Source organism: Triticum aestivum, chromosome 3D (genome assembly GCF_018294505.1).
Source record: "Triticum aestivum cultivar Chinese Spring chromosome 3D, IWGSC CS RefSeq v2.1, whole genome shotgun sequence".
Classification (NCBI taxonomy): Eukaryota; Viridiplantae; Streptophyta; class Magnoliopsida; order Poales; family Poaceae; genus Triticum; species Triticum aestivum.
In genome coordinates this window covers 57,225,978-57,248,881 of record NC_057802.1, presented here as the reverse complement: position 1 = coordinate 57,248,881, position 22,904 = coordinate 57,225,978, and the positions used below count along the sequence as shown (strand labels likewise).

At 46.8% G+C, this 22,904-nt stretch overlaps 2 protein-coding genes and 1 long non-coding RNA gene across 3 annotated transcripts; 2 read left to right on the top strand and 1 right to left on the bottom strand.

Annotated features, from left to right (window-relative positions):
- The first annotated feature begins 6,369 nt into the window (after positions 1-6,369).
- LOC123077389 (GABA transporter 1) lies at positions 6,370-8,465 on the top strand. The gene is made up of 6 exons (XM_044499657.1): positions 6,370-6,584; positions 6,663-6,785; positions 7,012-7,299; positions 7,386-7,516; positions 7,598-7,813; positions 7,908-8,465. The coding sequence occupies exons 1-6, from the start codon at positions 6,389-6,391 to the stop codon at positions 8,289-8,291; spliced, it is 1,338 nt and encodes a 445-aa protein (XP_044355592.1). The 5' UTR covers positions 6,370-6,388; the 3' UTR covers positions 8,292-8,465.
- Positions 8,466-9,800: 1,335 nt separating this feature from the next.
- On the bottom strand, positions 9,801-16,942 carry LOC123077387 (pyruvate decarboxylase 1). Its single transcript, XM_044499656.1, has 6 exons — positions 16,375-16,942; positions 14,981-15,144; positions 14,239-14,889; positions 13,716-13,833; positions 10,469-10,657; positions 9,801-10,310 (listed from the first exon to the last, which is right to left on the bottom strand). Exons 1-6 carry the CDS (start codon positions 16,861-16,863, stop codon positions 10,140-10,142), a joined length of 1,782 nt encoding a protein of 593 aa, XP_044355591.1. The 5' UTR covers positions 16,864-16,942; the 3' UTR covers positions 9,801-10,139.
- Positions 10,891-13,442, top strand: LOC123077388 (uncharacterized). Its single transcript, XR_006436612.1, has 3 exons — positions 10,891-11,435; positions 11,632-11,698; positions 11,877-13,442. It is a non-coding gene; the product is annotated as an uncharacterized lncRNA (long non-coding RNA).
- Positions 16,943-22,904: the final 5,962 nt, after the last annotated feature.

The following is a 22,904-nucleotide window of genomic DNA, read 5'->3' as shown; positions in this document are numbered from 1 at the left end:
AACACACTGGAAAACCATGTGAGCATTCCATACTTTTTTTGGCATCTAAACCCAGGTTAAATATGCACCCATATTTGCATGAGTATTATTCAGTACAAAAATTCAAAGCTGCATATGCAAGTCCAATTCCTGCACTGACTGACCAATCTCAGTGGCCTAAGGTGGAAATAGAATTTACCTTGTGTCCCCCTGTCACTAGAAGAAAGGCTGGGAGGCCAAAACAGAGCAGATTCAAAGCTTGGTTTGAGAAAGGTGGTTGTAGTAAGAAGGGGAAAAAGGAAAAGGAAAAGAATGATAAGCCCAAAAGGGCTCAAAAAGGTAACAAAAATAGGTGCAAGTTGTGTGAGGTACTTGGGCACAGAGTTGGTTCATCCAAATGCATCTACACTCCTCAGAGGCCAAAGTATGTTTATGTTACTGTTTTTGCAAGTTTTTGATTTTGCTACTTGTTCTAGTATCTAACCAAGTGAAATGCTTTATTTTTTAGGAGGAAGCGTGCAGAAAAAGCCCCACCTCTTGTTGTTGAATAGTGCTGGCCGGTGAAAAAAGCAAGACTCAATGGCTTTAGAAGGAAGAGCACTAAGCAGATAATGTTTGGTGACAAAGATATGGAGCAAACTGAAACTGTTACTGCTGAACATGAGCTAAGTGTTTCTGTTTTGGACGATGTGATGCATACTGAATCTGTTTTGCAGGCGCTAGGGCAATCTGAAACTGTTGCAGATGAAGCAACTGTTGTGCTGCCATGCGAGTCTGCTTTGACAGCTGTGTTGCCATGTTTGGAGGTTGTGCTGCCAAGTGTTGAGTTGCAAACTGAAGTAGTTGAACAATGTGTGCCATCTACTCAAGCTGCAGAAGTGCAAACTGAAGAAGTGGGACATGGTGAGGGGCAAAAGTTGAGGGGGCCTAGTGGAGTTGGCAAGAAAACCAAGGGGCCAAAAAGCAAGAGCATCAGCATCAACAAACTATGCGCCGTGGAACCAAACGGTGGAAAAAAGGAGAAGAAATCGAGTGGTAGAAAGAAGCAAAAGAAATAGAGTCGAAATCATTCAAATTTGATGTGAAAACTTATGTTTGTTGTCATTTGATGTGAAAACTTATGTTCTTTCATGTGAAAACTTATGTGCTATGATGTTGATTTGACTTGAAATAAAATTCAAATTTGAACCGACATTCAAATTTGAACCTATCTCCAATATTTTTGGAGTTCATTTGTTTGTTCTGTGATGTTGCATTGTTTTATGTACTACTATGCACTTTAGTTCATAAATCCAACCCTTTTTGTGAAGTCCAACTCATAGTCACTGAAAATGTTGTCCAAACAGGCTCCAAAGTAAGGGAAAACGACCCCATTTCTAAGCAAGTTTTTTTCGACCTTCTCAAAATCACAAAAAAAGATTTTCTTAGCTTATATTATACCTATATAGGATCAATACGAAGTCTCACCTTTTTTTGAATAAGTATTCATATTATTAATTTATTTTTGAAAAAACACCCTTTAATACAAAGTCAGCAATAAAACAAGTTTAAAAAATTAAAATGCAAAAATAACTTCAGTTCCTCCTTAGTCACTCCAAAATGAAGCTAAGGTGAGGTTTTTGATTTTTTGCATTTTCAAAACCTCAAACCCTCTTCTCACTCCTTTGAACTCTATGCAACCTCAGTCGAGATAGTCCAATTTGTGAAGGTTTTTTCATGCAAAGATCATTAGATCAAGTTTATCATTTTATATCATAACTATGTAACATAACAAGACTATATGCGCATGTTTTTCATTTCTTAGTTTTTTTTGAATTAGTTATACACATTTGAATGTTCGGTCAAACCTTTCAAAACCCCGTTGACTGCCTCCAAAACCCATGTAACCCTAGCGCCAAATGTCCATCGTCGATCTAACCCTAACGCCAAACTGCGGCCGTCGGATAGGCCTTCTAGAAGGATTCCGCGGGGGCGATCCGTGGGAGCCCTGATTCTTCAATCTGATTGGCCACCGTTTTTTCTCTCTGACGAACAGATAACGTTGAGCGGGGGAGCATCTCAGTGACCGTTGGGCCGAGCGGATCGGGCCCGGCAGAGCCTGGCGTGCGTGCGCACGGCCGTCGAGAGGGGGGGATGGGCTGCATGCGAGACGGTCAATGACATGTGGGCCATCCCTGTCCCATGCATGCCATGCAACGTCGCAGCCTAGCTATTCTGTGCTCGTGAACGCTGTGACACAACCTAGCCATTTGCATGCGGGCTTGCATGCACGCATCGACACAGTAAAGCAGCGGCAGGGGCGCAGCGTATAGGTATGTCGCATCTAAGCTATTTTAACAAATGCATGTTTGAACCTGAGACACGGGACGGACGCGTCGGTGGTGCAGCTCCTTTTTCAGTGTCACGCGCGGATGAACGGGCCTGTTTCCCACGCGGCGTCACCGCCGATGCAAGTGCACGAAACGATGCATCTCGCCTGTGCCGCCCGTGCCTCTTTGGATGCTCTGCCCGCCGTTTTTGAATTAATGCCCGCAATTACTTATGCCAGTACGAACAGAGAAGAGAAAACGACCGAGAAGGCACCGTGTACACATTGACCTCGGCTGCAATGCGGCTATAAAAGGGCACCATTTCCTCATCCCTCTCACACTCATCTCTCAAGCCTCCCCCGCTTCTTCTTTTCGAGCCAAATCCACCACTCGAGCCACCATGCAGTTCAACGGCCCTACCTACCGTCGCCCTCGCACCGTGCCGGAGAGGGAGTACCCGGCCGGAGTCATCGTCGAGAATAGCCTGAGGGTGTGGGCCATCTCAAGGTGGAGGGGCCCTAGAGAGCTGGCTCGCTTCTTCCTCCAAGCCGGCTACCGCCACCTCCCTCCGGGCACTCTGCCTATGTTCCACCTCCACGAGCAGTATGATGGCAACGCCAACGGCTTCGTCATCGGCCTCTATGTCACCTTCACCAACCCCCATGACGCTCACCACCTCCTCGGCGAGGTGTTCTGGTGTGGATGCGAGTTTATCGCGTTCACGACCTACAACATCTTCACCAACTTCCACCACATCTTCCCTCACCCCAACGGCATGCACACCCTCCCCTACCAGATGCCGGAGAACGACGAGTGAGGGGCGCCGGCTAAGGAGGAGGGGCCAAGGAGTTGTTCGAGTGCGAGTCTTTCTATCTATCTATCTAGCTTGTGTTTGTGTTGGTTCGGGCGTGTGTGCCCGTGTGTGCCCGTGTCTTCTATCTATCTAGTTTTAATTATTTTCCTTTCATGTTTTATGAACTATATGTTGTAAGGGGATGCCCCTCTATATGTTCTATCTATCTATGCTACTAGGGTACCCGATGCCCCTCTATCGTGCTATCTATTAATGTTTTTTCGGGCCTAAAGTTTCTCCATTGCATTTTATTTATGTGGCCATGTGAACTAAAAAATGCACTAAAACATGATCCAATCATATAAGTTGTTGTTAGCACGTGTCTAGTTAATTATCTTCCTTTTATGTTTTATGCACTATATGTTGTAAGGGGATGCCCCTCTATGTTGTAAGGAGATGCTACTAGGGGCACACTAGATGTCTTCTTTTTTTGAGAGGGGCACAACCTTTTTCGGTTGAAACACACGAGTAAAAACTTTGAAAACACCATAGCACAAATCAAATTTTTTTAAAAAAGATGCTTGGTTGAAATAAACTAGAACCAAACAATTGCAACTTTTTTGGTTTACAAAGACTGCAAGTTAGACAGCTAACTAGAACCAACCTTTTGTTTTAGCCGAAACAACACGGGACCCTACCATCGGACACGATAGCTTATGCATAAAAATAGCTCAAATAATTATCAGATGAGTTATCTCAAAAAAGATGACTGCAGGAAACTTAAAATTTGTGAAATAACCTAAAGCCGAAAAGATATATCGATGTCAATGACCGTGTGCACTTTTTTTTGCACTAGCTACACTTCTTTTATCAATGGGCCTGGGTATGTTCTATTCGGCCCTGCCTAACTTCTATATGGGCCTGGCCTTTTCGGGCAACTGTGGACGAACCTCTTTTTTTTCTTTTCTCCCTCTACCACTGAAACTGAAACTGATGACGAACTGAAGAACTGAAAAAACGGGGCCGAAACAGAGTGGAGAAGACATGCCGAATTCCTACAACGCAACACTTTTATTCAAATATCCATATCATTACGATTACAAATGATGCCCAATCTATTCACTTACGACTAATTATCATCACATAAACAAATTGGAGAGCAATTACACAGACATAAAAAAAGTCCGGCCATCAGCCCCATCAAATTGCCCTGCTTCTGCAATTCGATGAGTTTCTTCATCTGCTTGTTCAGCTTCTTCAGCTCTGCCATCACTCCTGCATCCCCCACAGTAGCACCAATGGAATGGGCGCCCCCAATGGAATTGCTAGATCCAGGGGCCCCAGATCCAGACGCGCCCGATCCAAACTTGCCCAACTTCTCCGCCTCCAACGGTAAATCGAGCTCCCCTGATGCACCCTCCAGTTGAATCCGCTCTATGTACTCATCTAGCCACTCAAAATGGGTGCATTGCTTCAATTTCTGAAATCGGAAAGATGAACCCTAAATCCCAAATCCGATGAAAAATGGGCAAATATGAAATTGGGAGACAAAAACCAAAATTGGCATATTGAGAAGTAAAATCTCACCTTTCCCTGCTCTGGTTTGCTCTCGCATTTCACGAATTCCCGCCCAAGGTTGCCATTCTTGTCGGTCGTTGTGACTAGCCGCTTCAGGGGTGCGATACGTGGGCATGCAGGGCACCTTGTCATGGGCACTGCGCCATAGCGCGGCCATGAGCGGCGGGAGGCTGAAGCGGAGCTCGACATTGCTAGGTCGCGGCCCGGAACGGCGTTGCTGCGCGTCGTCGCCGGAGAAGAAGAACAACAACGGTCGGGGGGGGGGGGAGGATGGGCTCGGGTGCTGCACGGCTCGGGGCACGGCGTGTCCTCTTGTACCAATGCTGACCTGGATAAGTTAGTGGGTCCCGCTCACCTGACCAACGCTGAGTTGGATAAGTTAGTGGGTCCCACGCTGTGGGTCCCGCTCACCTGATTCGAGTTTTAAACATGTGTCTTTTGATTAGACAGCAGTGTCGCATGGGAGCTATTTTTTCCAACGCAGATGTCGCATGAGAGCTATTACAACCAACGACGTCGCATGAGAGACAATTCACACCAACGACGTCGCATGGGAGCTATTCGCCCCGACAGAAGAGCCACAGGCCCGCACACCCGCTGGTCCAAGCACCTCAAGCATGGAGACGACGCCATCCCACGCAAGAGCAACCACCTCGCCGCCGGCAGACACAGGTGAGCCGAATCCGAAGACAGATCCAGCAACCTCCTGCTGCGGCACCAACGCACAGGCCACTAGAGATCGGTCCGCGCGCGAAGGCCTCCAAAAGGCAGGAAGGGGGGCCGCCACCCCGCCCCGACGCGCCGGCGAGAGCACCGAGGCATAGCCCAAGAGCTCGTCGGTGCCGTCACCACGGCAGCAGCCGCCGGCAACGCAGCACCATCCAGAGCACGCGCGTGGAGGAGCCTCCAGATGGCTGGAAGGGGGGCCGCCACCCCGCCCCGACGCACCGGTGAGAGCACCGGGCCGCAGCCCAGTGACCCGTCGACGCCGATACCTCGGCAGCTGCCGCCGGAGACGCAGCCCTGGAGAGCACCGCCGCAGAGCCCGCAACGACGCATCACCGGAGGGCGAGCCTCCCTCCACCGCGAGATTCAGCCACAGGACAAGGAGATGCCCCGCCGCCGCCGTCCGCTGCGTGGACTTAGTCCGGCGACCTCATCCGGCGACGGCAAGGGAGAGTCAGGGATGGGGGGGGGGGGGGGTCGGCGGCGGCTCAATCTAGGGTTCCGCCCGAGCCGCCCCTGAAGGCGACGCGGGGGAGGGGGGGGGGGGGCGGCTCCGCGATGAAGTTGTGACTTTCTTACATAAATAAAAGGAGTGCTTTCCTAGTTGCCATGTCTATTTTTTCATGGGGATGTTATTAAGTTGACATGACATTTTTCAGTTCAAAATCCTTTTTTCTGTTGTTCAGTCAAAATGAAATGAACTGAATCTTTGTTTAGTCCTTGGTAATAATATATGGCTCTAACTTTCCTCACAAAGCAATAGCATATGCTTGGAAAGAAGCGGTTAGTTTTTGTTTTCCCATTCCAAAGCATGTATTCCGTTTCCACGCTACTCCAATCCAATACGAGCCCATCTTTCTCCTCTTCTGGCTTCTGCTCTTCGATCGGTGCAGAAACCGCCTACGTCAACACAAGATAAGAGGCGTGACATAAGCTACTGGATCACTCGCTCTCAAGCTCTTCTTACTCCAAAGTCCAGTGAAGAGAAGCAGCAGCAGTGGGCATGTCGCCGGCGACGGCGAGAGGCGGTGCCCAGGAGGACTACCAGCCCGGCGAAGCCGGCGTGGACAAGGACGGCGGCGCCAAGGAAGGGAAGGGCACGTGGAGACACGCGGCGTTCCACGTGGCGACGACGATCGCCACGCCGGCAGCCTACGCTCCCCTGCCCTTTGCTCTTGCATCCCTGGGCTGGCCTCTGGGTTAGCAGCGCCATATGGTGTAGATTCTCTGGTTGGTTATTTTTGATCGGGTGATTAGCAGTTCTGTTTTTCCCACAGGTGTTTGCTGCTTGGTGATAGGGACGCTGGTCACCTGGTGTTCGAGCCTGGCCGTTGCCTCACTGTGGCAGTGGAACGGAGAGAAGCACACCAGCTACCGGCTGCTCGCACAAAGCATATTTGGTCAGTGCAATTTTTTCTTCCAACAAATAGTTACCATCTGACGATACTGTTAACTGCAGAAACCTTTTTTATTGTTGCAAAAGAAAGTTACTGAGAGAAATGTTCTTTTGATCATTTAACTGTAATTCTCATCAATGGTGCACTTATGATTCAACAAGCAACTGTTAACATCACATCAGTTTGTGAAAATTTACCTTTGATAGTGACTCTGTACTTTGTTGATCAGGTCCATGGGGCTACTGGTATGTGTCATTCTTCCAGCAAGTGGCCTCGGTTGGCAACAACATTGCGATCCAGATTGCGGCCGGCAGCAGCCTCAAGGCCGTCTACAAGCACTACTACGCCGCCGACCACGGCGCGATGACGCTGCAGCACTTCATCCTCCTCTTCGGCATGCTCGAGCTGTTTCTCTCGCAGCTTCCTGACATCCATTCGCTCCGGTGGGTGAATGCTACCTGCACTGCTTCCACCATTGGGTTTGCAGGGACGGCCATCGGTGTCACGATATACGATGGTAAAATTCAGTAAATTTTTATTCTGCATACATAAAGTACTGAAATTACTGAAGATGAAAGGAATCGACGGCATCCTCTACTGCAGGATATCGGATTGACCGAAATGATGTGGGTTACAGTCTGCAAGGAAGCACCGCAACCAAGGTCTTCAGAGGTTTCAATGCATTGGGCACAATAGCCTTCTCATTTGGTGACGCAATGCTGCCAGAAATCCAGGTGCCCATCTGAAATTCTGTCCATATCGATGAACTTAGTGTACAAACAATCATTGTTTGCATAAAATTGGCTGAAATGCAGAGCACTGTGCGAGAACCGGCAACAACAAACATGTACAAGGGTGTGTCGACGGCGTACACATTGATCGTCGTGTCCTACTGGACACTGGCATTCAGTGGCTATTGGGCATTCGGCTCTGGAGTCCAGCCATACATCTTGTCCTCCCTGACCGTTCCAAGATGGGCAATTGTAATGGCAAACATATTTGCAGTTGTTCAGATCACAGGTTGCTTTCAGGTAACTGTAACTTATGGCAAACCTCCTACTTCCATCAGGAAATTCTTGCCAACCATCCAGTAACTAACTCTACTTCTTCTTCTTCTTCACAAAGATATACTGCAGGCCGACATACGCGCACTTCGAAGAGCGCATTCAGGCGAAGAATATGGCGTACAGAGCATGGCTGTGGCGACTGATGTACACCTCTGCATACATGGCGACGATCACCCTTGTTGCCGCCGCAATGCCATTCTTTGGGGACTTTGTATCAGTTTGTGGAGCGGTTGGGTTCACCCCACTGGACTTTGTGCTGCCTGCATTAGCATTTCTGAAGGCTGGGAAGCTGCCCAAAAACCTGGGGCTGCGGCGTACCGTCAAGGCCCTTTGCTGTGCCGTCGCCGTCTTGTTCTCTGCCATCGGAGTTCTTGCATGCATTGGAGCCATCAGAGCAATTGTGCTCGACGTCAAGACCTACAAGTTCTTCCATGACATGTGATCATAGTTAAGTTATATCAGGTTGCTCTTGTGCATCAGTTCACTTATATGTAGGTTTGTGTGTGGCAGTGCTAGATGCCAGGTAATATGCAATGTTATATACAATAGTACATGGGGACTCATTTTGTAAGTTGAGTCACATTTTTGAAACATGTATAGGATCAGAATCAAAACACAGACATCTCAGACCAATCAGTAAGTCTATAATCTATTGCCTACAAAAACAATTCGATGACCACATAAATCGATTTACAATTCCAGGAAAAAAGATATCAAGAAAGCAACAAATAAGCATACCACTCCAATAGAAGAACCTAGAGCAAAGCACACATGATGGATGCTGTCATATAAATTATGAACATCATACTCCCTCCGTAAAGAAATATAAGAGCGTTTACATCACTAAAGTAGTGATCTAAACGCTCTTATATTCCTTCACAGAGGGAGTACATAACAATAGTACAGTTCCTTCTAAACACAAAGTGTAGGACTAGGACACATTAAATTTCGCCAATAATTTATTCTCAATCTTAGAATTGGCCGAGGTTTGTGAGGTGAACAGCAGCCTAAATTCATCAATCTTAGAATTGGCCGAGGTTTGTGAGGTGAATGAGGAGAAAGGTTTCACGTGACAGTTTGTTTATTGCTTGTACAAAATTGGGCTGCTGCAAATGGTTTGGAAGAAATAAAATTAAATCATACCAGCTGGAAAACATTTTGAAAACTGCCACTTTCCTGGTCCCAAATGTCAGTACTGCTAAATTTGGTCTAAATATCATGGTCAAGTGTCGAGACAAACACCTCCCTTTAATATTAGGTAGAGACAGATATTAAGTTAGAGATGTGAAAGTGTCGACAGAGACACCTCCCTTTAATATTAGGTTAGGTAGAGATGTGAAACGAATAGGACTGCTTTGTCTATTACTTTTGTTAGGTATAAATTCTTCGGTAGGAGCTAGGGCCCTACCGGATCTAGGGCGTAGGTTGTAGGGGAAGGAGGGGGAAGGACGAGGGCTGGTGCGCGGTGGCCGGCGGCGTGGCGCCGTCCTTGCGACAGTTGCAGCGGCGGCGAAGGCAGGAGGCGGCTAGGGTTTAGGTCTCCCGGCTCCCTAAGGGAAGCCGAGCAAATATTGATTGCTTCTTGCTTGATTAGATTGATACATCTCCTCTCCTTATATAGAGAGGTTTACTTGGCTCCTAAGCCAACGATCCTAATAACGATAAGATAATTGGGCTAAGCCCCTAATAACGATAAGATAACTTGGGCCATAACCCACTGGGCTGAGCCCCTACTATGCCGGTCATAACACTCTTACACCCATGTAAATTTTCATAGGAAAAGAGCACTGAAACTTCTTCTTTATTTTTGCACAGGGCGCAAAATAACCGTCTCCCATGAAAGTTTACAAACGCAAAACAAACTAGTGAATTTACAGTGTTCTTTCTGTAATATTTTGACATTCAGAAATTGTTTTCACCCAGGAGTGCACCATTGAGTTTACTCTGCTAGTTCACCACATAATTGAATCTTATTCGCATTCTAGAAACGCAACTTGTTTTGTCTTACAAATGCTTTTCAGAAACACAACAAGCCTGAAACTGTTGTCAAAATCAAGAAAGATGCCAAAATCAAGGGCGTCTTTAGCTGGCTATGACATCGATTTCAGATTTATTGAAGTAATATACAAGCACAGGTTCCTGAACTAAGACCATCTATGTACAGCAACCATGAGCCCTTGCAACAGCAGTGGACTCAAATGGATGATTTATTTAAAGATCAGTAACATCTATTCAGAACTTCCACATGACATCATTAAGCTGGATGAGGATCTTTGGTGACCTGGTGCGTTCACTGGGGATTTGGTGGCCGGCTATTCGCGGCAGAAACCCTAGAACCCCACTCAAGAAGCTCTTTACTAGTGTCATCCTTGTGCACAATTACCTCTATAAAGCACAGGCTGTCCTTGTTGGGTCCTAGGGATGCCTCAATTGCCTTCTTCAGTTCCTCCTCTGTTCGGACCTACAGACACAAGGGTGAAATTTCATTGCAATGCAGTACTTTTTAAATATTTTAAAATATATTCAGGTGGGGAGTCTTTCTCCCGGTAACAGTTTCAAAAAACCTTCTTAATTTTTTTAGCCGTATAAATAAATATAGATTACAACTGTAACACCAACCTTGGCCGTATAGCACTTGCCCTCGCCATTATGGAATGCTTCCACCACGCCGGTGTAGTTCCAGTTCTTGATGATGTTGTAAGGGCCGTCATGGATCTCCACCTCAATGGTGTAACCCCCGTTGTTTATGAGAAAGATGATGTTGTTCTGTTCCCACCGGAGCATCGTCGACACTTCTTGTGCCGTCACCTATATACCAGCCCAATTAAATCTTTCTTAGCCGCATATCTATAATCTAGTATAATCTTGACATGCAGCATGTCCACATCAGCAGCCTAGCCACATCAGTTTTTTCTTACCAGCTTACATGAGGGACCCACCAGAGTCTATACCAGCCACGTTTGCTTTCTGTTACCAGCAGTGGACCCACAAAAGGCTGACTACAAACCTCCCTGTCCCTGAATCAGATGAACACATCGCCCCCTCTTCCCCTGGATCGCGTCCAGGCTCATGCGTTCAACACCCCCGCGCTACATCGTGTTGCATTGATTCCATCTTCCTCGGCTCCTCACCTCCCAAAAGCAGACCATCAGTGCCTTCCAAAGCCGTTCCCCTTCCACTTTTCCTACTTTAATTCCCATCCAGTCCAGCCTCCCCGCTCCGTCTTCTTGGTTCGCCTGCCACCAGTGCGAGACACCCCCTCCCACGCTCGCGAGTCCAGGCCAAATCAGCCTCCGCTTCTTATCCCTTCCGCCGGCCACCACTCCGCTCATTGCTCTTGCTACTGCTTGGGCGATTCGAGAGGAAGACGCGAGAGGAATTGGGCATGTGGAGGCTGTGTGGGAGAGAGAAGGCAAGGGATCATGGCGGTGATTGTGTCGACATGAGATGAGAGGGGAGCATGATGCGTTCATCTCAAGGTCAAAAGACGGCTTCTCCAGGGTCAGGCTGTGGCGTCGGCTGTGTCGACGCGCGCGCGTGAGAGAGAAGCGTGTTGCGGCCATCTTCAGACTATTGCTTCCAGTTTGTAAGTAATTCTCCTTGCCATTGCTTCAATGTGGTAATTCTGGTTCGTGATGCAACATAGTCGTTTTTCCTTGCCTGGTTGCTTGGTTATTGCGTGGAAGTAGTAATTATGTTTGGTTATGCAAGGGAATTGTTTATTTCTTCTCTAATTATTTTCTTGGAATACATCATGATATATTGGTTAAATTCTACTGTAGGTTCTTTCTTGCAGATCTGCGGAAATCATAACTCAGGCTGTTGTTGACGGATATTAGATTCCGAATGGTGAGAAGCCCACCTGTATCCTCGAGACTCGATTTTTATTTTATTTGTTTATCTCATCCTATACCCCCCCCCCCCCCTACTTGCTTGCATGATTTCTTCTCTCTGCAGCTACATATGCCACATTGCTTATTGTGAGTTCCAACCTGACGCATTCTGAATTTTTATTTTCTGCTGCCAGAGAACAAAGACCTGTTTGTCAAGCCCTTGAGCAAAGAACCAAAGCCCTTTCCATTTCATACTCGATACTATACTTGGGAAAACGGATATGGATGGTAAGCTGGTGTTGATACAATATATAGGTGCCATAATGTAAACATGTAGTCAGAATTTATTTTCATATGTTGGTGGTTCAGATTACTTCTCTTCTACAATGGCATATTCAATAGTGGTAAATTGTACGCATCAATAGGTGCAGAACTCACATATCAGTTTCAGTGATAGGGCTTACGTTTGAGTGCCCTGATCATAACAAAAATGATGGTACATATCACATTTTCTTAGATTATCCGATTCACCCTCATACAATTTTTTAATGCTGCATAGTGGATTTTTTTTCTATTGTTATGGCAAAAACACGAGGGCCAATTAATATGTTTACACATCAAGCCGTCATTGTTTGATTCAGTATGATGTGCAGCTTATAGTTCACGAAGAAGATGCTAAAAAGGAGATTATGGTTAGTTAGTAAACTTATTTACCTTTTATTCTTTGAGATGTCAACTTAGTTACTTTGATTTTCAACTTATTTACTTTGATTAAGGCATAGATATAATAACCCATGCAATTTTTAAGTGCTTAGTTCGTGCAGTCTAACTCTGATTTTTTTTTCTAATTTACTTATTGCAGATTACTTCCCTCACACTCAACAATGTGAAGGTATATGGAAATTTATTTGAGTTTGTCACATGTCTTACTGCAAATAATGATGCCGTGCATCCTTTCATTCCTTAATTTCACAACCGTTCCTTTGTACTTCCATGTGTTTGTGTTCCATGTAGATTTATGGTAAATATCATGTACTATGGATTCATAAAAAGATTATTTTACAGTTTTATCATTCGTATGGTTGATAGCCGATCACTCAAACAGAGAACATTGTTCTGAAAATCCTAAACAATTTTTCAGGGACAAACATTATAATCATTATCGTCTCTTATGACAAGGATTTTACTTTGTTGAGCATTCCCTTGCTATTTTTGCTCAATTTATTTTCTTAATCACACCGAAAGAGCTCCCTGGTTTCATAGTTTTACTCAAATCACAAAGATATTGTTGTAACTGGTATCTAGGATTCTAGGTACACCCTAGATCCCGATACATTTGTTAAGTTTGTTCTAATGTTCCCTGATTTTAGATATGCAAAAGTGCTACGTTTGTTCTAATGTTCCCTGATACATTTGTGTCTTTGTGTTTCTGCAAAATCCTAGATTTTATCTGCCAAGTTACTTAACCATCGAGGAAGGCAATGCTATCATCCACTTGATGCAACTTCTATTCTTCCCCCTGAAGGATCACATCGGCAAAGATCTTACTATCATGAGAGTATTGCTGAATATGAATGTCTCATGACATTACTTTGTAATAAATAAATTAGTTCCATGGGTAATATTTATCTAATCTGATTGTTCGTCTACCGAACAGAAGTTGAATGATATAACTAGGAGTATCGACCTTACTTATGTGCCATTACAATGATGTAATCTAAATGATCTTATATTTCTTTACAAAGGGAGTATTATTCTAAAGTATTGTTGCCAAAGTTGAACGATATAACTAGGAGGATCGACCCTATTTATGTACCACTACAATGATGTATATTATTCTAAAGTGTTGTTGCCAAAGCAGGATAAATTTTTCATTATTTTGGTGATCCTATTAGGAGAGTTAATTTGCTAAGTAAAACAACAATTTATAGCAATATTTCCCGTAGCAACGCGCGGGGAATCATCTAGTTTTGATAGAGCTTTAAATCTAATGGTATAAGACAGAACGTTTGGTGATACTGAATTTTTCATACCTGAAAGCTGCCATCTCCAATGAAGGAAATGACTCGCTTATCCTTAGCAGCCTGCGCATATCCCAGAGTTGCACCCACAGACCAACCAATTGATCCATATTGCATCTGAAATTCATACCTGCGAAAAGAAAATGGTGTTTAATTAAACATAAACTGAACAGTATACATCCTAGTTACTGACACAAACAAGGCTTGTCAGTTGTTACCAATGTAAAATTAGTCTAGACTTCTATCATTCATTTTCGAGATTCTTACATGAAACCAGCTGATAATATGGCCTCACTAATCGGTGACACATCACGGGTTATTTTATCGAAGTTCAAACTACTATAAGGCATTTTATCAAATTCACCCGGATAAATAATCAATAACCAAAAAAAAAACAGAATAAAATATCTGGATATAATCCAACTATACCTAAATTAAAAATACTAAAAGAACGGATGTGACCAACAACCAATACGGGAAGTTTAAAAAAACTCAGACAGAAGTTTGAGCTCTGAAATATTTCAGGGGAGCTTACCCACAGCCTTCTGGTAGTTTCAGCTTCTGACAGTTAAACCATGAGTCCCCAGTCTCTGCTATAACAGCTGAGCTGCCAGACAACATTTTCTGAATATGCTTAAAAAGTATATTCACTCTCAAAGGCTCTCCAGGCTCAGAGGAAAGGGGTTCGCCCTGAGGCACAAAAATCCGACTGTAGTTGTCGTAGGCAGCTGTGTTCTTCTTCAGCCGGGTTGCAAGTGCATGCAGGAAGTCCTTCATCAGAACACACCCAAATGCAGGCCCATTCCCAATCACGACTCGGTCCGGCTGGACAATGATGGCCTTCTCCTTCTTGAGAAGAAGCGAGTACCCAACCGAGCTGTAGTCATTAAATATCGGGCCAGCAAACAAATAGGCATCAGCTGACTCCACAATCTCAGCGCAGAATGGAGTGCTCACAGCACCCCAGTATGTGCCGATAAATCTAGAATGGTGCTCCGGCACAAGCCCCTTTGCAGAAGGCATCACTGCAACCGGATAACCGCATGCATCAGCCAGCTCTACGAAGGCCTCGCATGCTTTGGCCACCCTCATCTTCGGTCCGCCAACAAGGACCGGCTTGACTGATTTGTTCAAAAAAGCTGCAGCAGTCTCCACTGCTGCTTCCAGGTTCATCTGGTTTGACAGTCTGACAAATGAACAGTTCATCAACATCAGTGATGCCAAGCCAACTGCCATCTCATCGTCGTTATGCGCATACAGGGAGCATGCTAACTTACCTTGGGGAGAGAAAGAAAGGGACAGGATGGCGGCTAAAGGTAGGATGCGGGATCGAGGGGAGGTTGCAGCTGATACTGATGTAAACAGGCTTGCTCTCCTTCAGTGCAGTGGAAATGGCAGTGTCAATCTGTTCATGTGCATCTTCCAAGTTGTTCACCACTGCCTGCAATTTATGAAATGAGGTCATATAATAGGAAAAAAATCGCAATGCTCATATAGATATCTTGAATTCCCACTTTTGAAAATAAATTCACAATTCCAAGCATACATATCATCTGCGGAAGGTAAAGGTTTAGTCTCCTCTTAACCTTCTATGTAGTAACACATGTTCATTTAATTTCCCGTATATGAACGCTTTATTTCCTCATTCTGTTAATACAAAAATTTATGCGTGTACAGTGAAATCATTCTTGCAGTTTAATTGTCTTACAGAATTATCATATTATTCATATACGCCATCCAAACTAACTTAGAAGTACAGAAGTAATGGATAATCAAGCGAGAGATACAACTGATGCACCAAGCACTGTAATGGACTAAAAGTTATGCTTGAAGTTGTTAAGCATAGTCCAAGTCAGAAGACAGAAGGACTTATCCTTCGAAAATGGGGTAGTGTCCCTATTTCTATATTGGAGAATCCTATTTCTGAACCAATAAGCCAATAAGTGTAACAGGCTAACAGCTACTCCCTCTGTTCCAAATTATAAGATGTTCTAACTTTTTCCTGAATCGGATGTATATAGACATGTTTTAGTGTGTTCGCTCACTCATTTCAATCCGTATGTAGTTTTTCTTTTTAAAGAAAATCCAATCCGTATGTAGTTAATATTGAAATATCCAAAACATCTTATAATTTGGAACGGAGGCAGTACTGTATATTGGTCTGGAAAGCCTGTTTTTAGTTTGGAGCAGACAACATGTCCAACAATGAATCCGGTGATCTCCAGTCAAGGATTTTACATGCACCCCCTAGTAAATAACTCAATATTCAGAGAACAATTTTATCTCACTAAAGAGATTTTCATAGTTGCAGTATAAACAAAATCATTAATCCCTAAGCTCAAGAAAGCATGAACCGCTCCTATCTCAGTCTCTACAAATTTTAGCATCGTGCTGACAGACAGACAGTGCTAGAACTGCAGCAGAGCCATTCCCTGAAAAACAACTAAACCCCAAAACCCAGACTACTGGACATGGAGGAACAATCAGAAAATATCACAAACTGAACATGTCACAAAGTGAATTGCGAAATAGACCACAGATCCAGTCCATTGACCAAACAGAAACTAAAATAATTTTTTTAACCTAAAATCTAAGCAGTGCCAAAATCCCTAACAAAATCAGAGCATTTCGTCTTGAGGAACGACATTAAAACTGAACAACAGAGACGTACCTGATAGCAGGTGACGTTCTGGAAGCAGCGGAGCTCCTGCGTGAAATCGGGGATGCCGATGGTGTGATGGAGGATCCGGTTGCTGCCGTAGTCGTTGCTGTTGGGGCCCCCGACGATGCAGATGACGGGGAGGTTCTCGCTGAAGGCGCCGGCGACGGCGTTGATGGCGCTGAGCCCGCCGACGGTGAAGGTGACCGCGCAGGCGCCGACCCCGCCGTCGCGCGCGCGGGCGTAGCCGTCGGCGGCGTAGGCGGCGTTGAGCTCGTTGCAGCAGCCGACGAGCCGCACCCCGCCGCCGGACGGCTGCTCCGCCTCGAGCTCGTCGAGTAGCGTCAGGTTGAAGTCCCCCGGCACGGTGAAGACCTCGCGCGCGCCGACCTCGGCCAGGCGCCGCGCGAGGTGGCGCCCCAGCGTGGCCTCCCGCGGCGTGGCGGCCGCGGAGGGCGGCGCCGCGGCGTCGGCCGGGGAAGGAATCGAGCCGATGTCCATGGCGAGGGTAGGGAGGGTGGCGGTTGGCGCGGAGGTTGTTCTTGGCCGCAGTGGAGGAGGGGAGAAGGTTCGTGCTTGGAAAAGTTGGCTGCTTGGCGCTCGTGATGTAGGCGTCGGACAGTTGGAGGCTAGTGGCGAGGCGACACATCGCCGGGCAACGCAGGGGGCTTCTAGACGAAGGGAACAAGTGGCGCGTGGCTCCATTTTATTCCTTTTCATTCGAGAAAAGGCCAAAGGCCCAACTTTAGAAATTAAAGACCCAGCCTTCACATCATGGTCTCGGCGGCTAAGCAATGGACGAATTTATGAAATCACTAGTCAAGTCAAGGACACTTCTTGCAAAAATCACTCCCCCTCTTCTCGGATTTGGCAACAAACGGCGCATTTCATATGCGCCAATTCTCGCAGCCTGAAAGTTTCTTTTTTTTTCTAGATTTATTTTTTAAAAGGTTTTATCTCTTGAACCGCGTGTCAAATACCAAACTGTTTTCATTGTTGGATTTTTTGTGTTGGGATCTTTGAAACTAGATCCCTGATTACAGGTTTTGACATACTTTTTCTTCACAAAATAAAAAAAATCCAAAAAAAATAAACTGGAAAAATGTGTTCTCGCAAAAAAACCGAATACAAAAAAAAACAAAAGAAAAAAGGAGCAGGGAAGCAGGTTGCGCTTTTCAAAAAATATTAAAGCACATGTTGTGCTTTTTTTCGTACAAGCACTATCGGAAGTAAATTTATATTTTCCGTCGAAGCACAGTTTTTTTTTCTTCAAGAAGCACAACTCATGGCGGCACAGGTTTTTTTCTTGAGGAGCACAACTCGTGAAACCAAATCTATGCTTCCACGAGAAGCAAATTTGTGCTTCTCATGGAAGCATATAGAAGCAAATTAGTGCTTGTCGTGGAAGCATATTTTTGTCCCAAGAAGCACATCACGAAAGTAAATCTGTGCTTCCACGAGAAGCCAATCTGTGTTTCTCATGCAAGTGCATTTTTTCGAGAAGCACATCTTGCAGCGAATCTGTTCTTCCGCGCGAAGTAAATTTGTGCTTCTCATGGAAGCACAGATTATTATTATTATTATTATTATTATTATTATTATTATTATTATTATTATTATTATTATTATCAAGAAGCACAGTTGTGCTTCGCAAAAAAATTTCAAAACCTAGGAAAACCAAGTGAAAACCGAAAATCCAAAAAATATATGAAAAAAAAATCATCTAAAACCTGAAAATGTGTATAGAAAAATAGAAAAAAATAAAATCCAGAGGGAGCGTCCAGTACATGACATGTGGCGACTGCTGGACGCATCACTTGGCCCGCTCCTAGGCCACCAAAAGTGATTCCTCGAGCCCCCCCCCCCCCCCCCTCAAGGCGTAACGGCTCCTTAGCTCCTTAGTGCCTCACAAATTTATGGGGCACTTCTGTACCGTCAAAACTCAAAGTATTTCTATGGCGTTTGGCACAATGGTCAAACCCAACTTTTGATGATTTGGAGCATAGAAATATGGCTGATACACACTGGTGCCTCTCCGTGGCTCTGGAGATTCTCGGCGTCATGCGTTGGTGGAATGCTCCTTGGCAAGATGCGTTCGGGGCTTGGCTAGCAAGGAGATGGTTCAACACTTGAATGAAATAAGGATACCAAAATGAAACTCTGGCTTTCGACTTTGTAAGACTCGTTATGACATGTGCACTACATGGAGATGGTAGTCACCTTGTGGGCGGTATGGTTCTGGAGATGAAAAGCAATTTATGAAGAATTTCAGTCACCTTTATCAACCCACTTGTTTGTTAAGAAGTTCTTATCTGAGCTTGAGATCATCTCTCCAAAGAAGACAACACTGCAGGCGGCGCCAGTCCGGGCTTTTGTTAGGCAACCTTGGATCAGACCCCCATCTGGATTTCTGAAATTCAATATCGATGGCGCCATGGAAAAAAATAGTGATCGAGGTTCAGTGGTGGTGGTTTGTCATGACGAACATGGTATCTATATGGGATCTTCTTCCATTACTTTCTCAGGAATCACTGATGCACCAATTCTAGAAGCACTGGCTTGTCGCGAGGCGCTAGCGTTGGCACATGATCTCCAAGCATCTCTCTATTGTTTCATTTGATTGTGCCACCATGATGAAGGATCTCAAAGTGATGAAGAAGAAAGATATGATGCTATTATCAAGTAGATTAAGGCTGGAGTAACATAGTTCATTTATTGTAATTTTATTAATGAAAGTAGGACGAGGAATTATGAAGCAGATAGTTTAGCCAAATTCTTTCTCTCTAGATTTAGGTAGACATGTTTGGTTTCTTCAACCACATTGTTAGGGCATATTTCACCCTTAGTAGTTTTGGTGATTGATGATAATGCGTTTTGCGGACTAACCGTGTGCATTGAGCTTTCAGAGATTATCAGGTGGCACAAGATGGCTTACTTCCCCTCAGTAATTTAGAGTGAAGACGGTTGTTTCTGGCGATTTCTTTTTGGTGGCTTTGAGTCGTAGGAAATCAATACTATTAAGAGAGGGTCCGCATTTGGAAAGGCTAGGGTGGAATAACACGTACACTTTATTTCTTTGCACCCTTTTCCTTCCCGGCAACTCGGAGATCCATCCTTATTCTGTTGAGGCCATTTTGAAGCAGATAAGCGGTAGTACCTCGCAGGTGAGCGGTAGTACCGCTCGCGGTACTACGGCTCTCCAGTGTTCCTATCACTACCGTTTACTTTAGGCATTCTGTAAACGGGAGGTAGTAGGGCGGTAGTTATAGGTAGTGTCGCGCATGCAGTACTACGACCTATGCTACTAGCCTACTACCTCAAGTTCACTCAGCTCTAAAGAACTAAGCAGAAGTACCGCTCTTCAGAGCGGTAGCACCGCTCATGCGATACTACTGGCCTCCTCGGCCGCTCGTACTTCCGCTTATGTTTCTACTTCTGTTGCCTCCTTCCACTCCAGCGGAAGTAGAGCGGCAGTAACCAGCGGTAGTACTGCCGGGCGCGGTACTGTCGCACTACCTGCTCTACCACCACAGTTCTAGTCCCATGTGCACCACTAAGTGGAAGTACCGCTGGTGGGAGTGGTACTACCGCTCCGAAGGCACTACCGCTTCTATGACTCTGTCTATTGCACGTTGGGGCTAGTACTACCGCACGCAACGGTAGTATCGCTCAGGCCGGTTGTGCACGACCAGTGGGTAGAAAATGGTTGGATTTTCACCCACCTATTTAAAGGGGGACTTCTTCCCCAAGTTGACTCACCTCTTTCCCCCAAGCTCCATTGTTGCTCCCAATGCTCTTTTTCGCCCGATCTCTCTCCATAGCCACTCAATCTTGTTGATTTGCTAGGGTTTGCTTGAGAGGGCCTTGATCTACACTTCCACTGAGAGAAATTTGATTCCCCCACTAATCCCTCGCGACTCTTGTTACTCTTGGGTGTTTGGGCACCATAGACGGATGAGGTCACCTCGGAGCCACAATCCAATGTGGTGAAGCTTTGTGGTGGTGTTGGGTGCCTCCAATTAAGTTGTGGAGATTGCCCTAACCTTGTTTGTAAAGGTTCGGTTGCCGCCTTCAAGGGCACCACGAGTGGAATCACAGCATCTTGCATTGTGTGAGGGCGTGAGGAGAATACGGTGGCCCTAGTGGATTCTTGGGGAGCATTGTGCCTTCACACCGCTCCAATAGAGACGTACTTCCCCCTTAGGCCAACTCCACCGCATGACCCCAAACGGATGTCCGGTTTGACCGGATTCTGTCCATCTGGGGTAGGAAAATGGACATGCATGTCCGCATGCGGTCGTCCCGCCATCGAGGCACCCACCGCGGCCAACCCAACCCAAAATATGTCTGGCTGTGTTCTGCTTTAGACATTCATTGAACACTTGACGGACGGCCGCCGTTGGCGTCGACGAGGAGCACCGACGCTGTCCGGATTCGCCGCACTCGTGCCCAGGCCGTGCCCCACCGGCCGCCACCCGCCACCCGCCGCGGTCGCCTCGTCGCAGCCCACGCGCTCGCCCATGCACTATGCCGCTCGATGGATGGGCATGCCTTGCGCTCGCACACAGCGGCGGCCGGCTAGCCAGCGAGCAAGCACGCACGCGAACGCGGCAGCTGGCTGGCTAGCTAGCAAGCACGCAAGCGAACGCGGCGGCTGGCTGGCTAGCTAGCAAGCACGCCCGTGCTCACCAGCCGCGCCCAGCCTGCCTAGCAGCTAGCCGACGCCGCATCTTGCCGCGCACGCTCGCGTACACCTCGCCGCAGCCCCTGCTCCGGCTGCGCAGCGCCCGCGGCCGCGTCCTCGCCTTGCCGCCCCCGCAGCACTGGCCGCCTCCTCGCCTTGCCGCCCCCGCAGCACTGGCCGCCTCCCGCCCGCTTGCCTAGCTCGCTAGCAGAGCAGCAGCTCGCCCGTGCCGCATCTCGCCGTCTAGCTAGCTACTCCTATCGCTCGCCGTGGCGTCCGTGCTCCAGAGCGTCCATGCGGTGCCACGCTTCGGCCGAAGCGCTCGAGCTTCAGCGCGTTCAAGCGGGGCCCTGCTCCGGCCGATGCGCCCGCACTCCGGACCGCCCCGCGCGCCTGCTCCGCCGCGTCCGGCACCCCACTCCGCTCCAGAGTGCCGCTGCGCTCGCCCGGCCCCTCCTGCCGCTGCGCCCGCTCGCCGCCGCCTCGTCGCGCCACACGCGCTCGCCGCCGCCGCACCCGCTCCTGCTACTGCTGCGGCATGCTGCAGCTGCGTCGCCGGGTTGTCGGGGGACGCGGGCCAGGGGCGCGAGAAAGAGAGAGGAGAGAGAGAGAAAAGTGGGGTAGGTGGGAGGAAGGTTGACATATGGGCCCGGCCGGACACGAGCGGACGAGGACGAGGCCGCTGCGTCCGTTTTCTGTCCGCTTTGGCCCCAAAGCAAGACCAACTTTGGTCCAGGGATGGGGTGAAATGGACGAAAAAGTAAAATGGGGTCTGCCGCTGGGTCGTTGCATGTGTCCGCTTTTACCCAAATTGCGTCCGGCGGACAAATGGGGTCGCGCGGTGGAGTTGGCCTTAAGGGAAGGAACTTCGGTAACACATCTTCGTCTTCACCGGCTCCACTTGTGGTTATCTCCTACCTTTACTTTGTGCAAGCTTGTATTATGTTGTATCATTTGCTTGCTCGTGTTGTTGTTGTTAGCATCATATAGGTTGTTCACCTAGTTGCATATCTTAACAACCTTTTGTTGCTAATCATAATTTGATAAGAAAAACTAAAAGTTGGTAGTTGCCTATTCACCCCCCTCTAGTCAACCATATCGATCCTTTCAATTGGCAGAGCTTCGTCTCTTTTTAAGGGCTTAACCGCCCAAAGAGTATGGTTGATGACGGGCCTCGAGTGGATGAACTACCCACGGTCGAGGAAGTGGCCATAGTCTCTCGAGAGGACCTAAATGAGGCTAGTGCTTCACTTAGGACTTCTATGATGACCGAGGTCACATCCTTGGGTAAAGATTTCCTTGATGGTATCAAGCTTTCTACCGATCCACTTCAAGTGGTTAAACCCACTACCACGGAGTCAGATGCCAACTCCGATAACGAGGGGGCTAGTAGTGATCAGAATCCATTGCCTCAAGGAAAGAATGGGACGAGCATCCATGCCACGGTTGCTCCTCCCCTGACCTATGGAGCGCCGGTCCATGAACCTCATATCAACCATCTTGGTCCTCCTCCTAAGCTTGTGATAAATGATTTTCCTAATTGGGTTTTTCGTATCAGGTCTCATTTGAATCACAGCTCGGCACATCTTTCGAGAATCATTGAACAAGGCTTCTACCCTCATGATCCAAGCAACTTCATTCCAAGAGGAGAAGTGGACAACCGATACAATCACTCTGCATTGTTCATTCTTCAAGCCGCAATGCCTCCCGAAGAGCTAGCTCACTTGCGGCCATTCACTCTTGCAAAAGATGCTTGGGAACACATTGTCTCTTTGTACAAGGGAAGCTCGAGCATTCAACACTCCAACTTTGAAGTGGTACGTGATGAGGCCAATGAGTTTGTGATGAATGATGATGA

Coding starts and splice junctions, on each gene's coding strand:
- LOC123077387 (XM_044499656.1), bottom strand. CDS start 16,863: ATGGACATCGGCTCGATTCCTTCCCCGGCCGACGCCGCGGCGCCGCCC. Junction 10,658..13,715: donor TTGGAGATGGCAGCTTTCAG/GTATGAAAAATT, acceptor GCTGGTATATAG/GTGACGGCACAAGAAGTGTC. Junction 10,311..10,468: donor GCAAGTGCTATACGGCCAAG/GTTGGTGTTACA, acceptor TTGTGTCTGTAG/GTCCGAACAGAGGAGGAACT.
- LOC123077389 (XM_044499657.1), top strand. CDS start 6,389: ATGTCGCCGGCGACGGCGAGAGGCGGTGCCCAGGAGGACTACCAGCCC. Junction 7,517..7,597: donor CAATGCTGCCAGAAATCCAG/GTGCCCATCTGA, acceptor GCTGAAATGCAG/AGCACTGTGCGAGAACCGGC. Junction 7,814..7,907: donor AGATCACAGGTTGCTTTCAG/GTAACTGTAACT, acceptor TTCTTCACAAAG/ATATACTGCAGGCCGACATA.